The 18134-nt window shown below is 39.0% G+C and overlaps 1 protein-coding gene across 1 annotated transcript in view; it reads left to right on the top strand.

Moving 5' to 3' along the window:
• Window positions 1-8869: 8869 nt before the first annotated feature.
• CEP128 (centrosomal protein 128) overlaps window positions 8870-18134 on the top strand; it is a 105572-nt gene continuing 96307 nt past the window's right edge. Inside the window, 7 exon segments of the mRNA XM_032690265.1 lie at window positions 8870-8921; window positions 9967-10009; window positions 12310-12470; window positions 13850-13936; window positions 15116-15242; window positions 16200-16321; window positions 17364-17455. Coding sequence (XP_032546156.1) covers window positions 12324-12470; window positions 13850-13936; window positions 15116-15242; window positions 16200-16321; window positions 17364-17455 — 575 coding nt within the window. The 5' untranslated portion in view covers window positions 8870-8921; window positions 9967-10009; window positions 12310-12323.

The following is an 18134-nucleotide window of genomic DNA, read 5'->3' as shown; positions in this document are numbered from 1 at the left end:
GCTCCCCGCGCTCCGCCCGCCGCCGGCGAGTCCAGCGCAGCCCCGAAGCGCCGGGGCCACCTGATGCGAGCGGCCGGGACTGCGGGGGGCGAGCGGGCGCCCTGCCCTGCCCAACACAGCCCTGCTGAGGCCACACGGGCCCCGGCTCCGCGCCGGCAGGGAGACAAGCCGCAGAGCCGTTCTCAAAGGTAGCGGAGCGACGCCTGGCCCCGAACGTCTCTCCCGGCATCTTTGCAGAAGGGAGGAGGGAAGGGGCTGAGTAAGAGCCATGCTAAGTCACCTGTGAAAGCAGTGAAGTTACGACAAGTCTTTACACCGAGCAAAAATTCACTGTCTGCAAGTTAGACACGCAGTAAACGTAAAGCAGTAAAAAAAGCACTGAAAATTCGGAAGAGATTTTGAAATTCACACGACAGATCAAAATGAAAAGGAGAGACTAGCATTTTCCACATGATCAGAAAAGATAAAATACATTCACCAAAGGAAAAAAAGAAAAACAAATAAATCTAACCCTGAGAGAAGCAAGGTGGAATTATTGTCACCTGAAGTAGGTGCACAACAAGAAAAATGTCAGCATAAATGTTTGTAGCCTTGGGAGAAGGAAACTTGAAAATGTAACCTATGCATAGTAAAAAATTAGACCACAATCTTCTTGGATAAATACTTCTCCTCCAGCTAGATTAGCTACTCAAACATTTTGAGTACAACAGATCAGATATTATTTTGATGTAAGTCTTTAATTTCAGTTCATCAGTATGTGTTTCCTAGATGTAATTAATTCCCTCAACACACCTTTTTAGGGTGAGAAACCGATATTATGCCCACAAAGAAATACAATATAAATCCTGATCATATGGGCATATATTAGCACTTAGATCTTATGTAAGTGAGGAATCCATCAGATATATTTATCCTGTTTCGGATCGGGTATCCAGTGAGGGGACAAGCTGAAGCACACACAACAGAGTGCAGACAACTTCAATCTGCATTGCATGGAATTCCTTTGGGAATGCTGGCTGTCTCATGCCCTGCTCAGTCATGTCCTTCTGGCACACTGCCCATATCTGTAACTCACCTGCAGCCCTAAGAGCCACCACCCACCACCATTTTTTGGTGTCCCTATCAACTCGACTAAATAACAGTGAAGCCATAGGCAGATGACTGAATTTCAAGGCAAATGAACAAGAGAGCTACACACTCCACTGAGGCATAGATGAGAGAAAAGATGTGACTCTGTCTTGCCAAGTCAGATATGGAGCTCTGTAACTGTTCCCTACTTTGGTCAGTGCTAAGGGAGACTCTGGTACAGTGTAAGATAGACCAAGCTGCTGGAAGCTGCAATGTGTTCAGTGTTTCAGCAGTGGGATCATATTCTTTCCCAGCCAAGGGCTAATGGTAAATTTCATGAAGAAGAAAGCCACAAAGCAGTACAGGTTCTGAGCGTGGAAGCACACCTACTTCTGGGCTGCAATTCCATCCTGTCCTGTCCCATCCCATCCTGCCCTCTTGTGGAAACGAGACACACCATATCCTGTTTGGCACAGTAACTTGGAGACAGCAAGTGCAACATTACCACAGTTGCCAAAAGCCACAAAACAACCTACTCAGTAGCCTACCCCCTCATTGTTGTCCAACACACCCAGGTTAATATTACCTGGCATTTATGAAGTATGGTCTGTCTTCTTGTTTTGGGGACCATAGACAAGATACACATTCTTACTGATATCTGAGGGCAAGTCACAAGAACGGGGTTGTGGTGCAAACTCAGGGTTCCTTACTGTGTGCTCCATTCAGTCCCACTGATCCTTCCCAGATCTGGAAACAATACCTCAATGCCCACCCATGCTGCAAGGAGGCTTTTGCCAGGATCTGCAGAACTTGCCTTCTTTTTTTCCCCTCTCTTCCAGTTTAATCTCTCTCTTCTCACAATCAATCTTGATGACCTAGTATGACTAGGAACACAACAAAGGAGTCTTTACTTTTCATGACACGACCTAGTTTGCAGGAAGAGAGTAGGGATGTGTATCCCCTCTCTAATGACAGTACCGCTGGGGTGATTTGTTGTGATGTCTTGTGTGTACTCTCTTCAAATCCCTCTCTCCCCCACTTTTATTTCAGCTTCAGTGTAACTTTTTTATGTATCACCCCCTGGAGATAATTAATGAATGTTGCTTTTTCACATACTAAAACCAGTTAATGTATTAAAAGTATCACCGACGTGTACATCCACAATTATAAACATAAACCTAAGAACAGACATTCAAAATCCTGTATGCCCTGAAGCTAGAGAAATTAAGCAGTTTTAATCCATTAAAATGCCTTATGCTCTGATTCTAATAAACAAGTAGGAAAAAAACCATGACTCTTACATAAGCAGTACATTGCAGATTTATTTTTCCTGGTGCTTTTTCAAAGACCCCTGCAGGTTACTAGTAATTTAAACACGGTGAAAATCGACAAGCATCTTTTTCCACTGTTACAGACACTCCCTCTAGTGACAGCCATGGTTGCTCATTTAATACCTATCATCTTAAGCACTGCAAGGTTCAGAATTCCATTGTTTTTCTGGTGCTTTCTGAAAAAGTAACTTTATTATCATCTGCCAGATTTGATAAGGTATCTTGGTTATCTTTGCACTGTTTATATGGTTTATACACAAATCAGATAAAACACAACAGGTTCTAACAAAGAAGCAATTAACTCTAATTGGTGTTCCACATAGATTACCAGATATCAACAGCTACATCTTATAATATCTGCATGAAAAAATGTTCAAAGTGGGAAAATAAATCAGTAAAGAATAGAATAAAAGACTTGGTGGTTTTTTTTTTTCTGATTAATCAACATGTTTTGCCATTCTAGACACTTGCAAGATATGCCCACGCCTACCTCTTTCTATTTCAGTATCTCAAATAATTTCTGACCTGTCAGAAAAAAATACATTAGACACACTGCTTTGACACAGCATCATTCATCAGATCAAGTGTTTGAATAGCTATAGGAAAGAATTTTATTCTAGGTTCTTGAAGATTCATGTCTTCAAGAATATAAAAAAATTGTCTTCAATGTGAAAAACAGGTAGTTACGGAGTTTTATGGTTGTGGGATATTGAGGAATTCTTGTGCTTTTCCTTTTCCTTTATTTCATGAAAAAGCCATGAAAAACTGCAAAAATTGGAATACTCAGTTGGCTGAAGGCTAAATAGGAGGTACTGCTGTGTAAAGCCTTATAAAGCCTGAGGTTGTCAATTGTAAGAGTGCCCAGAGAGAAGAGCAAGATGAAACTCTCTTAAGCAATTAGTTAAGGTAAGAACTATGACAGTTGTTTTCAGGAAGGTATATTTGTCTGCAGAATCACAAAGTCACAGAGTCACAGAATCACTGAGCTTGGAAGGGCCCCTGAAGGTCAGCTGGCCCAAGCCCCTGCTCTAGCAGGGTCATCTGGAGCTGGTGGCCCAGAACAGTGTCCAGACAACTTTTCACTATTTCCAAGGATGTAGATTTCACAACCTCTTTGTGCAACCTGTGCCATTGTTTGGTCACCCTCACAATTGAAAAGTGTTTCCTGACATTCAGATGGAAATTACTGTTCAATTTGTGCTTGCTGCCACTTGCTTTGTCACTGGATATCATTTTATTTAAACCCTCCCTTCAGGTATTTATAGACATTGATGAGATCCTTCAAGCCTTCTCTTCTCCAGGCTAGATGGCCCCAGCTGTCTCAGCTTTTTCTCATGGGAGATAAAGCTTTTAATTATCTTAGTGGCCCTCAGCATATTAGTAGCTACCTCAGCATCTGTGGGTGCAAACGCACCAGAGCCTACGGACTTATATCTCTATTTTTTTTTCCTTCAGGCTTATATTGCCTGTGCTTCTTCATCTAAAGTCAGGTTTCTAGTCATCTTTGACTTCATTCTGCTCTGCCTAGGCATCCATGCTCAGAAATTACTTCCATCAAAAATTTATTTGCCCTTATAATTCAGACTTCAGACTAATCTTGCACTTTTTTTGACTTGGGTCATGGCACATACCTGCTTTGATATGGAGAACAGCACGTTTAATAGAAGAGTTTGACTGTTTACTACAACAATCATAAATCAAAACTGGATTTCAAGCTCACTGACTTAGGTGACAATTCATCTATCACACAGTGCTTCTCCTTTTGTGCGTCTATGATACCTGTTCATAAAAGAACTCATTTTCTGAGCCCACTAAATGATGAATCTGTAAGTCTTGTGAAAGAAATAGCTAAACAATCTCCTGAAAGCTACATGAATAATGACTTGTCATGGATAAAAAGTAGCGTAGCATGAAAAGATACCACTAGTAACAAATAAAAGAATTAAAACATTTAAATTTAAGCCTAGAACAATGAAATTGTTTTAGAAAAAGTTATAGTACTTTCGGATTTTCCACCTTTAACGCTTGTGTTCTCAGACTCACTACACATTTATTTAAATATATGCAGTAACGTAATGGCTCATAATGATCTTTCCTTTTTTTTTTTAAAGAAAAGGTCTTAGTCAAGATCTAGACTTGTATTAGTCAAGGGGCACAACAGCATTAATCAAGCAGTACTAATCTTAAGTAGTAAAACCATGCTGGTCTCTCTAAATGCAAGCACTGTCAAGTTACTGTCTCAACACAGCACTTCAGATAACAGAACACTGGCATTTACATGTTTTTGAATTCATATAATAAAAAGAGAGTTTTCTGTTCTTGTAAAATTAAAAAACTTCTTTATAAATCTGTCTAGTATAGTAGTTTGTTATGCACAGTTAAATAATTTCTCAGGCATACTCATTCCAAACTGAAGAGATGTTCTGTAGCAATTTTATGCACTTATATTTAACATCCTTACGACAAAAGTAAACAATCAAAAAATAATTGTGGTACTGTTCATCCTCAAAAAAGAGGATTAGAGAAATATGAAGATACTTGTTCAAATGCTAAAGGGGGCAGACAAGGGATCTACCTTATATGTCCCATGGTGAGTCTTTAAGGTCACCAAACTGCAAGTGCATATCTAATAAATAATGTTTCAGGAAGGGCATAAGAAAGCCAATGTTGTTAACACTGGGATAAGGTCAGTTAGCAAAATCAAAGAATCATACTTCAAAAAGTTAACGTCATGTTTTAGATGAGAACACAAAGTTTTCTTTCAAATGCTAGCAGGCTAAATGTAAAATACTGTAAAACAAGCTCAAAAGCAGCAGAGGAACAACTTGCGAAAAATAGAAACTAACAATCCCATTTCAAATGCAACAAAACAAGGAATGCTGCCAGAGTCTATAAGACTAGTAGATAAATCAGAATATACAAGGAGCATGTAGAGAAGATAAAGCCATAACCCTAGACCGAATGATGTTCTGTTTCTATGCTCTACTGTAGAAGAGCTTGGAGAGGTTCTCAGGTTTATATTCTTCATGGACAGATAAATTCAACTTTAGAAAAATAACCAGTCAAAATCTTACTTATTGATTGCTAAAGCAGAACTGGTGACTGTTGTGTACTTCTCAATTAACACCCTTTTGTACCAAATTAATATTATGCTAATATTTAACAGAGATTCTAGGGAAAAAACTAAGGAATTTTAGATACTACAGATTACAGAATCCAAAATAAAAGACTGCAGTTTCGGCTCTGATAACTGTAGCAGGTACATTAATAGAAAATACTATAAAGAATAAAATTAATGAATGTATTCTCTTTGGAGGAAGAATCAAAACTGCTTTTTTGAAAGACAGATATTCCTCATATGTTTTTGAAGTCTTCTGAAGCTGTCAACAGAATTTTAGATATAGTTTACTTGGATTTTCAAACCAGCCTTTAGCACAGCCTTATTATGCAAAAACATAGAGTAGAAAGAAAGCAGTTTTTCACATATCCAGAAGGAAACTTCCAAAAATCATTGCCAGGAGGTTGGGGAGGCACACAGGATTATACAAATTTAGGGGCTAAATGCCTGTAAACATATATCAAAGGAAACAATCCTCTTACAGATGTCCTCTGACATGACAAAAGTGAGAAGCGGAGGAAACTACAGAGAGGGTTAGACCATAGAAGGTAGTGAGGTTCATGTGCTCCCTCTAAATATCATCTTCTGTTCTCACTGATGAACACAGTATGCTGGGCCAAATGGACCATCAGGGTGGATTTTTTATGTTCCTATTTGGACATCGTGACAAATATGTGCACACAAATCTTAGGGTTCTCCCTACTCTAAAGCAAGTTGTAGCAAAAAAAAAAAAAAAAACCAAACCCCTAATGAACCCATCTAGTCTGGAAATCAAAATGCACAGGGAATAGACTTTACTGAGCTGACAGTGCATTGCACTGGTAAATTAGTAACCTTCTCTGTTGGGAGTGGTGGGATTTTGATGGTTTGGATCTTTTTCAGCAAAGACATACACAATACAGGAATCTTGGCATACATGCCTGCTTACATGTTTTCTGTAACAGTCTTTAGTATCTCACTTTTTGTACCAAGCAAGTCTCAGCTTGATGAGGATGAGAAAGCTGCGTATTAATCATCGGCATAAGCCTTTTTTCATATGCTTATGCGAAAGAGTTACAATATTTGTGTAATGCTACAGCTGATAATATAGCTGTGTGCATATAGCTGTCTGAAGCACTGGAAGCATCTGCTTCCTTCTGTTACAACATTAAACCAATATAGACGTAGACAGCATGTGCTGTTTGCTGCCTATCTACTTTCTCCATTGGTATATGCATGGTTAGCATGGTCTTTAGAACTAGTGGATGTGCTCAGTATGTCCGCCTCAGGTGTTGGCATCAGTTTCCACTGGAACACTGTGTTTGTAGCAAGCCAGATGTGCTCACACTCAGCATAGATGCAAATACACTTCTCATATATGTACCAGTCACATCCAGGACCTATTCCTTAGCCCCTAATCTGCTCTGTGATGACCTTAGAGAGGCTACTAGGGCAGGAAAAGAAATTTGCTCATGGATGAATTCTGTTGAGTCTGTGGAGGACCAAGCCCACTGCCAGGTGCAAAATCCCTCAGAGAGCTCAGGAAAATTCAGGGCCTGTCTCCCAGAGACCACCATAAGCAGGATACTTAAGCATAAGACTGAATAGAAGCCCTGACCCTCACCCTGCAGTTAGACCTGTCAACACAAACTGATCATGCTGCAGTTTGCAGAGGAAAGGTCAGGACAATGGCCAGGTACTGGAAGCCAGAGAAGACTTAATTCTTTGCTAATTATTCACTAATGCTTCAGTTCACAGTGAAGTAAAGTATATCATTAAATTCCTGTTCTGTGTCTCACCTCTCTTCAGCTAAGATGAGGACAATGCCTCTTAAGCATGACCAGAAAGACACAAAGGCCAGCAGTGATTGCCTGGGCTGCTAGTGGATGCTGCCAGTGTGGAGGGCCTGGCATTCTAGGCATTCAAGCATGCCTGATTCATTGTGAGCAAATGAAACAGTCCTGCAAGACAGGAATGAAGGTGGATAGTATGGATTGTCATCCATGCCTTATTACTGTATTCAAAGGCCTACTCAATGGTCACTGTCTCGAATGGATCCCAGAGGCAATACACACATACATGTATTAAAAACCCAACACGTGTTTACCGTGGGCTTGCTCATCTACAGGTTGTGATAAACTGAGAAAATGATTCGGGCTAATTAAGAGAAAACAGTGTAAGGTCAATATGACCTGGAGAGAGAAAAGAAAAACAAATCGTAAAACTTAACTGGGCCCCCATAAAGAGATAAAACAAGTTACCTCCCTTTTACCTTGTGTAGGATTTATAGTGAGAGAATTTTGTTTAGTTAGCTAGATAATAGCACCTTTCTTAAAATTTATAGATAACAAGCAAACACCTGCTGAATGTCTGATTTAACAATATATTATGCTTATAGATAACATTCTTGTTAAGAAATAATGTTTATACTCATGTACCTAACAATGTGTAATGTTTATACTTATGTATAATGAATATTCATGTAGTAGCTGGAAATAAATGTAGAACAACTGTCTTCTTTGGGTGTGACAGGCGTTGGGAGTTGTTGAACCCCTTCCCTGATCACCCAGCGCTGAATTTGCTTTTATCATATAATAAATTCTGATTGGAAATTGCCCGACTGGGTTTTTATTTCTCACAAGGTGAATTGCAGTCAAACATCCCAGTGATTCTGAGACTACTGCAAGTTCTGCCCAGGTTTCAGGGGCCTGGGTGACATTACCTGTGATCACTCACAGAATTCTTTATCCCTTTTCTCTCTTCAAGGCCAGCACTCCAATATTTGGCCGGTTTTACTGCACAGAAGGGTAATGGATACAGTATTTGGGAACAGGGAGATGTGTGGCCTAAAGAAACAAGAAAAAGTCAAGAGGCAGGAACGGAGATGCCTCCCGAGTAAGAACCATCTGCTCTCCGTAGCTCACACGCCTTTTCCCAGCTGATCAGCCAGGTGCCGTCTCCTCGGAACTGGAACAGCCTCGCCTGCTTTGCCAGGGCAACAACTTTTGTTTCTGCTCTCCGCGATCGTTTATCTGACGTGTTTGTAAACACCAGCGCGTATCTGGTAAAGGTCTACAGTTTAACAACTTTAATAAACGCCACAGCAGGTCCTCCGCCATCCCCACTCATCCCCCGCGCAGGCCCTCCGGTCCCCCCGCAGGGCGAGGTCCCTCTTCCCTCTCCGCGCTGCCGGCGCCGCCGTCGCAAAGCCTCTCGGGCGCTGGAGTCCTGCACCCCGCCTGTCCCACGGCGGCGCTGCGTCTTCTGGACTCCCTGTCCCACGGAGCCTTGCGAGGAACCCGGCGCCCGGACGGCGGCTGCGGCAGCGGGCTGCAGGGCGGCTAGTTCAAGTTGCCATAGCGGCGAGGTGAGACGGGCGGGAGGTGCCCGGGAAGCGGGGCGGTCTCGCCTCGGGGCGCTGTGCGGTGAGGGCCGGGGGCGCGGGATGGGCAGAGTCGGGACTGCGGCCAGGGCGGCTGTGCGGGACGGGGCTGTGCGGGACGGGGCTGTGCGGGACGGGGCTGTGCGGGACGGGGCTGTGCGGGACGGGGCTGTGCGGGACGGGGCTGTGCGGGTGCGGAGCGCCGCGGGAGGGCGGGCGCGGGTTGGAGCGGCGCCGGGCGGGAGCGGCGGCGAGAGGCGCGGGGAGCGGGGCCGCGGGGGCTCCTCGGGACAGCCCGGGACAGCCCGCGGGCCTGGCGGGATCCCGTCCGCCGGCGTGCCCGGAGCCGTGCTGGAGTGCCCCGCGGCCCCAGGGCCGTGGTGCTGAGCAGTGGAGCGCGGTGTCACAAACTGATAATAAAATGTGGTGCAGATGCTTGAAAGCACGATGGCGAACTGTCACCACGTGGGATCGTCTTCCTGGCTTTTTGAAAACTACTCCTGGCTCAAATTGAAGGAAAGGGCCTTTCAGGTGTTAGCTATAAGTCTTAGCTATAAGGCTTCAAACCTACCTTTAACAGTAAGTCAGTTACCTAGTGATATATTAGTCTGTGTAGAGCTGGACAAATAAAAACACTTGAGGAGTAATCAGGTGACTTTATCTGTGGTTTACCTGAGCTGGAGAACTTGCTGTTGAGACCGTCAGGTCTGCTTCGTGTTTGTTTTACCCTGAGAGTCCTCAGTGAAAATGAAATGCCCTATTTTCTACAGGAAGGGAAAGTATCAAGTATTTATTGTTGCTTTTCATCAGTTGAAGAAAAGTTATGATCTGTTTGGGTAGAACTAAAACCCAGTAAGTTGTATGATTATGTGCTAAAATTAGTCAAGTTTTTTGAAAAAGTGATAAGCTTTTTTTTTGTTTAAATTAATAGGCAAATGTGCATATGGAACATTTGTACAAATTTCTATTCCTTTATGATTTTTTTTTTAAATCTAAAATGAAACTTCTGTATTTCCTTTTAAAATGAGGATGTTGCTTTGTATGAAAGAGAACTTCATCAACTTAAAAGTACTTGTGGTTCCTTTTAGGTTGCTCACGAGAATAAAAAGGAATGCTACTTAATCACAAATAGTAAGTTTTCTTGAGACAAAATGTCCTTCTTGTTCAGTGCTTTCTTTTATGTTTACCTTGCTTACTGGCCTTTCTTCAGTGCTTTACCTAGTAAGTATCTTAATGAACCTATTTTTCGTCAGCTGAAAATGAACCAGTTAATCTTTCCTGTTGTAAATCTTCATTTCCCTTTTTTTTTTCTCTAGTGTCTTTACTTTTCAGTAGTTGGGGCTCTTATGGTTGAGTCAACTTGTTTGTTGGTTTTTTAAAATTTTTTTAAACCGAATTATGGTAAAAATCAGTATTATTCCATGTTGTTATTTCTGCCAGTGTTTTATTTATTTTATTTTTCTTTGTCTTTGAAAATATCCCATATTTCCAGTTTCCCAGTGTTTAGTATTTATGCTTACTCAGCATCATTAAGACTTCATTGCAGCTGACTAGAGTGAGAGGCACTGGAATAGTAAATTCTGATACTGTCAGAAAAATGTGCTTTAGTGACATAAGAAGATGGAAGATGAGATAAATTCACCACTTCAGAAAATGTAATGGTGTACTTGAGCATAGACTTGAGCATAGACTGAGCATGTTGATTTACTCTTCCTTCATGTTTGAAAGGTTTCTATCCAAGTCCAGGGGGACAGAAATACACAACCTTTTAAAAACTAAATATAAGGATCTGGAAAAAGTTGCCTCCATATAAAATACAATATAAACTTTGAATCCGTCCATGGTTTCTTTTGGAAATTTCGGCTCTAATGGCTAGAAGAATGACACCTTTATTTTCTTTTTGGTGGTGTTGTTGACTACAGGACTAAAGGGGTTTCAGGAGTATGGCAGTCTGTTTCCTCTTCCCTTAAGTAGCCTCAGACTGTCTCCCAACACAGGATATTAACACAGATTTTGTGACTGTGATTCCATGACCTTTAGGCAAACTGCTGCAGTGTGTAGTAGTCTAAGAAAATATTTGTATCTAACCTACCTTTTGAGGGTTGTTATTTTAATCAGTTACTATGTGACTTTACTATACTAGGCATAACTGTTTGTATTTCCCTCCTCTATCTTGCCATACTTGAGACTTATCAATCCCCATTCTTTCCTTACAAGCTGTATTTCTAATGCCTCAAGTAATTTTTGAAGTCAAGTGAAGTGCCTCAGCATCAATATAGTAATCTGGGTTATGTCAAATTAACATTGGAGAATAGAAAGAATATTTCACAATATTCACAGTTTCAGCTTTTTCTTTCTAGAAGATGACACTGTTGATGCATATTCAACTAGAAGCTTTCCCCTCCGTACCTCTTTCTTCTACCAATTTCAGTTTTTCTAGCTGTATTTGTCCAGTGCGGCTGTATTTGTGTCAGCTGCAGACTTAATCAACTTATTATATTACATTAACAGGTCACTTAATGAAAAGATACAGTGGATTCACTCTAGGTTCTTGCTTGATACCTCTGTGATTTGACACTTAATTTCTGTTAACTGCTCTATGAGTTCTGATACTTACCCAGTTTTAGGAAAGCTTGCTTTAGTTCGTTTTACTTCAGCTTACTTTTGTGATTGTTATGTGTGTTGAAGACTTAAAGAAAAAAAAAATGATCTCTACTGCTTCTTCCCTGTTTAACAAATTTCCTCATTACCAGATTGATTTATTTGATATCAACACATACACTGTTATTGTGAGTTTTTTGAGAACAGATCTGTTGTTGGAAACTTAAAATAGCCCATTTTAATTTTTTCCACATATTTAAGTTGATTAATCTATAACTTCCTGGTCACAGTTTTCTTTCCTTTCCCTTCTGTTTAAAACACTCCCTTCTCCCATAATATTTCCGGTTCTCCTTGAGTCATTAAGATACTGATTCCTAGACTTGCTTAAGACAGTTACTTGGGGTTATTTGTCTTAGCTGGCCCTGGGCAACCTGAATAGAGCTTAGCAATAGTATGAGGTAAAGGGGAATGACTCTGCAGACTCGAACAATTGATAAAGCATTGATATCTCCACTGTATATTCTGGGGGGAGAATTTGCTTGGGGCTGTGATCTTGCCATGGGTACTGAACACTTGGAAGTATTGAGAGTGCATCTTTTGATTTAATTTGCTCCTGAGAGGCTCTGCCTTTTGCTTTGTGATGTGAATGAAGATAATAACTAAGGAGCAGTTGGAAGATCTGCTTCAAAAATACATCCTGCTGACCCAAATTAGAAAGGCTAATGGAAATGTAGCCTGAGTCTATGAAGTTGCTTTGGAATTATTGTGCAAGACTGTTCAGTTACAATGAGGATTTAACATACATTACTTTTTCTAGTCTTCCTACCTAGATTGCAAGATACTAATGGCAAATTCATCCAGTGATTCAGACAACTTTCTTACGAGTCGAACAGGAAGAAGGCTGCCTTTGAGAGCATCCTACAACAGAACTCAGAACTATGGTGCTGAAGCAGTTACAGAGAAGATCCATACTTTAGCAAGCACTTTACAGGTTGTTTACAAAACACAGTTTTAAAGTATTTATAGAGTCTGCATTTCTGTAACATAGGACAAAATTTTCATTTCTAAAGTTGTGGAGTATACTTTATAGATGAGAAACATTGCTTTCCATGCAAACCAAAAAGGTTTTGGAACACTGATTGTACTGCTTTTGAGCTGAAAGTGTGTAGCTTGTTACACTTTTATACAGCTGTTATTTCAGACAGTAATAGAATGTTGTTAAACAATTACATTTTGGGTAATACCTTTATAACGTTAGCAAAGTGAATAAGGCCAAATAAGCTTTTTCAGATTCTCACAAAAGGCAATAAATTTTTAGCTGAAATTTCCAGCCCTGTCTTGGTTGCCTTGTACTGTGTAAAATTTCCAAATTTCTGATGAAGTAAATATGTAGGCAGTCAATTCCTTCATCATAGAGCTTACATTTCAAATATTTTCTAGATGTGGAACATTCCAGTGAGAAGCATTATTTCTAAACTTGTAAGAGATACATACTTGAGCAAGAAAGAGTGTTCATCTAATTCCTGCTGCTTCAGTGGACACAGTGGAGGGAATATCTGAATCTGTTCTGCAAGTGGGAGGAGACACTTAGCTATCCTGACAGCATTATTGCTTGAGAAGTCATTCCCATTCTTCTCTAGCTGACAGTTCTGAATACCCAAAGTGGGTGGGCATATGTTTTATCACTTATTGCTTGGCCAGGAATATTTTTTCCCTTTAATATGCAGGAAGAGAAAAATCAGTAAACCTCAAAACTTCTTAGGTGGAAAATAAACATCAATCTAGAAAAAGAAATGAGTTAATAAGAGTGTAATCTGACTATTTTTAAATATTTGGTATTCTTTGGTATTCTGATTCTGTCTAACCTCTTTCTAGGTGGTCTTCTGAAATTCTGATTTTAAGCTAATTGCTTTTTGTTGACTGCTTTTCAGCAGATTTGCCATCTGATCCAGCTGTTCATCTGATCAGAAAGTGCTTATGCAGGCACCTTACCTAGTGTGTTCAACTTAAAGAACTTGTTATTTCTTAGTTAACTAATTTTGTTCTATAGGCAGGTAAAATTAAGATCTTTGGGTTAAAAAGGTTTTTCTACAGAGTTGCTGAAACTTGAAAAAGTTTTTATTTGAAGCTGAGGCCTTACTGTTGTACTGAAATTATAGTGTGGGTGGTTTTTTTCTTCTTCCTTCCCTTCAACCATGCTGTGCCACTTCAGATTGTGGTTACTTGAATAGGATTTTGAATGCATAGACCATTTAAAAAGCACTTGTCTTATCAATTTAATCTGAGAAACCAAGGATAATAAAGGCAACAGTAATGTTTGATTAGAGGAGGTTTCTGTTTTGACTTTTTTCTAAAACTTTTTTATTTAAGGATACCAACAGAAATCTGAGACATGTTGACCATTTGCTAGGACAGTACAGAGAATACAACAAGGAACAAACCGAAGCAATAACAACGGTGAGCAACTTTCAATTTATCTTAACTTCTTCAGTCTTTTCCATTAATAAAATTCATAGCTGAAAACTTAGTAGTAATGGACAGAGTATATAAGGAGTTAAGTAGCTGTAAACAGAACCTTTTCATATTTATTTGAGCAATCTAAATCAAAATATAGTAATGTGTTATATAATGGAACTTGCTGACAGGTTTTGTAGCTTCAGTATTTTTCTGGTTTATGAGCACCCAATAGATTGTTATGTTATGGTACTATGCCAAGCACAAATAGAGTATTGTGCTAAATAGCTAAAACAGAGTATTGGTGGAGCAAGAGAGGTTTAAAACTTGATTACAAACAAACTGTAGCTGGTGCTTCCTTGAATCAGACACATATGAAATGTAGGAATATTTTACATATGAAGGTAGAGAGAAAGAGTGAAGAAGGTTTGCTTTCCTCAGAGAAAGAGATCCAACATGGTGTGTATAATTCTACAAGAGTAAAGCATCAATTTAACCATTGTGTATAAGCTTCTCTTAGAAGGAGAACCTTCAGAAATTGATGTTTTATGGATTGTCAGATAAAGGTGTGACAAAGCAAGTGGCTAAGAACCAAAGTCAGCAAATACAATTGTAGAAAATGAGATGCAAGTTTGAAAAATGAAGAACTTATTTACAACTATAGTTACTTCTGTATTCTTAAGTTGGCAATGGCTGCCTTTTCCTGGAAGTAAAACTACTAAAAGTAGGGATTGCTGTAAAGCTGCTTAGGGAAATTTGATAGCCATATGTAAAATTGATTCCAGGTGTAGGGCTGGTAGAACAATTCCAGTAAAAAATAATTTGAAGTTATTTTCTGGATTTTGCAGGGCTCTTATTGAGCATTACTGGCAAATAGGTCTTATTTTGGTTGCAGGAGACAAACTTTTCTTTTGAGTTTTCATTATGGTGCACCATGTGCACCATCGGGTTTAAGAAACTTGATATTTGAAGCTACCAATGCTGGAAACATGTTTTGCTATAATTACGATACAGGAATATGATATATGAGATGTTGAAGAAAAGTTATTATTAATTCATAGCTGTACTTGGCTTAAAAATAATTTCGATTCTCTTAATGACTTTTAAAATAAATACTATTTTCCATTTTTTGTAAGAAATGAGTCTGTGTTCATATTTCAATAAATTATAACTTTTCTGCAGCTAAAAGAAACGCTGGAACAATCTATAGGTCAATTAAGGAGCCAGCGACTAACACGAAACTCTGGAATGAGAAGTGCATCTCTCTCAAGCTTATATCCTAGTGATCTGGATGGAGAAGGACCGTCAGGTAAAATACTTAAACTGCTGGAATATACTTAAATTATGTCATATAGCTGTGGTATAGAAAGAAGGAATTAAGAAGAAAAATGTGTAAGAGATAGGGGCATGAAAAGTCATCATTGATTACTTTAAAGAAATTCAGTTTAGAAATTTGGGAGACTTGCATTAATTTACACAGTTGTTTATTTGGTAAATTCTTCTAGCTTTCTGTTACATAGTATTTTCTGCTGATATCCTGAGATATCTAAATGAAACGTTGATTCTTTCAGCTGAGAAAATTCATTGTCACTGCATGAGTTTTAGGTACATACAAGTTAAAGCTAAATCCAAAAGATATGGCAGCTTCTGAAGCTTGCTTCCCAGCAAAAATGGGAATTTAAATTTTAAATACATGAGTCTATGGATGTGTAGATGAAATTATGTAAGGCTCCGTGAAAAAGGAAAAAACAGAACCAATTTATCATCTACAGAAAAGTAGGTTTTTTCCTGTTTGCCTCTGAAAATTCATTGTATTTTACAAAAAAGTGTGCTTGGGAGGAGTATTGCTCCCAGAACTAGTGTTTAATGTATTTTAGTAGAAAGCTCTATAACTTTGATTCCTATGTAAAAACTGTGAAGTACAGCAGTTTGAAGCTCTAATAGATTCACATGAAGGAAAAGTCGTTGCTAGCGCAAATAAAACTTGAGGAAACAACTTCTTACTCCTTGGAGAAACAAAGGAAACCTCTTTCTGGAATACATGTATGTCATAGGTAAGAAATGTTTAAATTGAAGAAGAATCCTGAGAAGAGCTAAGAGGCATATGCTTGTGCATATTATTTAATATAATAGGTTTTTTTCTGTAATGTGGCCTATAAAGGTATTGGCAAGAGGAAACATGCATTTTTCTTGAAGCAAAATGAAAAATTTCCAGCACAAAGTTTTGTCTTCCTACTTATTTTTTTTTATCTCTTATCTCATAAAGGGAACCGCCACTTCCTGCCTACTTCTCCTCTCAGGGATTACGGAGACTCACAGGGCAATAAACATCGAAGGTCTAGATCTGCAAGTGTGCGATTTGTCAATGAGACAGATAATTGGGACCAGGTACAGAGCACTGATGGGAATTGTTTCCCCAAATAGGCAATCTGTCCCCTTTTATTCCCATTCTGATTCCTTCTAGCTAAGGTAATTTTGAAAATGTGCTGTGTTTTTTCAAAGTCTCCTAGGTCAGGTTGAAATTTCTGATTAATCACACAGGGGACGTGGTAGAGCCTGTGTCTGAATGTTCGGGGTAGGCAGCTGGGTTGTGGAAGATCCAGGTTTAAATCTTAGGCACAAAACAAGTGGATATTATAAATCAGGGTTTTGCATAACAATGGTCCTGGCCATGGAAGTGTTGACAGCAATAGCTTTGTTTATGATGGATTAATTGTCACTTTTTATCCCATGAAGAATGGATGACTTGTTACTTTTTTTATTTGTTCCCTTAAAACTTTGACTATAAATTGGGAGCCTGCTGAATGAGGGAAATGGGAGGTTTTACAGAGGAAAATAGGCATATGTTTTTGGTTTTGTTTTTTTCAAGCTCTGAAAGAAAGAGTATGTAAAGTCTTGGGCAAGGTAAAATACCTATTCTTGGTGTTTCGGTAGTTCCTGAATACATCATCACAGTGTTCTGCTTGTTCACTTTCAATTTCATATGTCATCTATTTATAGTAACATATATACCTGGGCAGAACTTTGTTTCACCTATATTAGCATTTGTTAGCACGAAGGATGTCTCTCCTGACTTCACCTGTTCAGATCTTTCTATTTGCTTTACATTAGGTTTAAAAGTAGGTGCAGTGTCCAAGCTCTGAACCACAGAAAAAAAACATAGTTGGGAAATTTGGTTTAGCAAATAAGTTACTGAAAGTTAAACTTCAATGAAAATGTGTTGTGAAGGGTTAAATAAAAGTGTGCAAACCTCATCCAGGCTCAGCTATAATTAATGGAATTTTATTATTTTGTAGTTTATTTTTATCTGCTTTATTTTAGAAAGTGTGTATATATATATTATGTATGTATATATATGTAGATATTTTGGAATATCACAGCAAAAAAGGGTTTCTAAGCCTTGGATTAACTTGTGTATTTTAATTTACAGCTGCATTCTTTCCATCAGTCTCTTCGAGATCTCAGCAGTGAACAAGTTCGCCTAGGAGATGACATCAGTCGGGAGCTTTCGAGGAGAAATCGGTATAAACAGAATATAACTCCATGGGAAGGATAGTGTGGAAAATAATTCTTAAACCCTTCTTTATTTCAAAAAATAACTTTGGGGAGAGTGAGGGATTGCACAACGCGTAGATGAAAGCGGTATTATCAACTGCTTAATTTATGTCAGTTTTTGCAGTATTTTTAAGTGTAAATATCACCCGTCGATTCCAGTTTGTATAGTATATGTTGCTTTTCTCACCTTTTTTAATATATGGAGAAATCAACTAGGACTTGGGAATTTCTTTTATTACAGCTTTGCTCCTTATTTGTTCTTGATACTGAAGTCCCTTGAGGACAAGCTCTCATGCAGCCCATAAAGTACATACTTTCTCAACATTGCTTTATTGAATAGAAATAACAAGAATTAGGCTGTTAATTCCTAGTAGGAAACTACTGTTCAGAAGGACTGTGTAGATGTGTCCATAATTTTGGTACTTGTTTACCTGATACCTAGCTGATGCTAGGTGCTCTGTTGCTTTACTTGAGGAATGGAAATGCTTTTTATCATGAATTTTCCACTTGAGGCTTGTCTCTAATTTTGCTAGGAGTTTAGAGGCTGTAGAAAAAAGTGAAGTAGCATAAAATTCCAGGAGGTTGTTGCTGCTTAAAATTATTATGGTTATTTAGTTTTTGCACTGTAGAATATTGTTTTACTTGT

This window comes from Chiroxiphia lanceolata, chromosome 6, assembly GCF_009829145.1.
Source record: "Chiroxiphia lanceolata isolate bChiLan1 chromosome 6, bChiLan1.pri, whole genome shotgun sequence".
NCBI classification, from domain to species: domain Eukaryota; kingdom Metazoa; phylum Chordata; class Aves; order Passeriformes; family Pipridae; genus Chiroxiphia; species Chiroxiphia lanceolata.
This window is presented reverse-complemented; position numbering and strand designations above follow the sequence as displayed.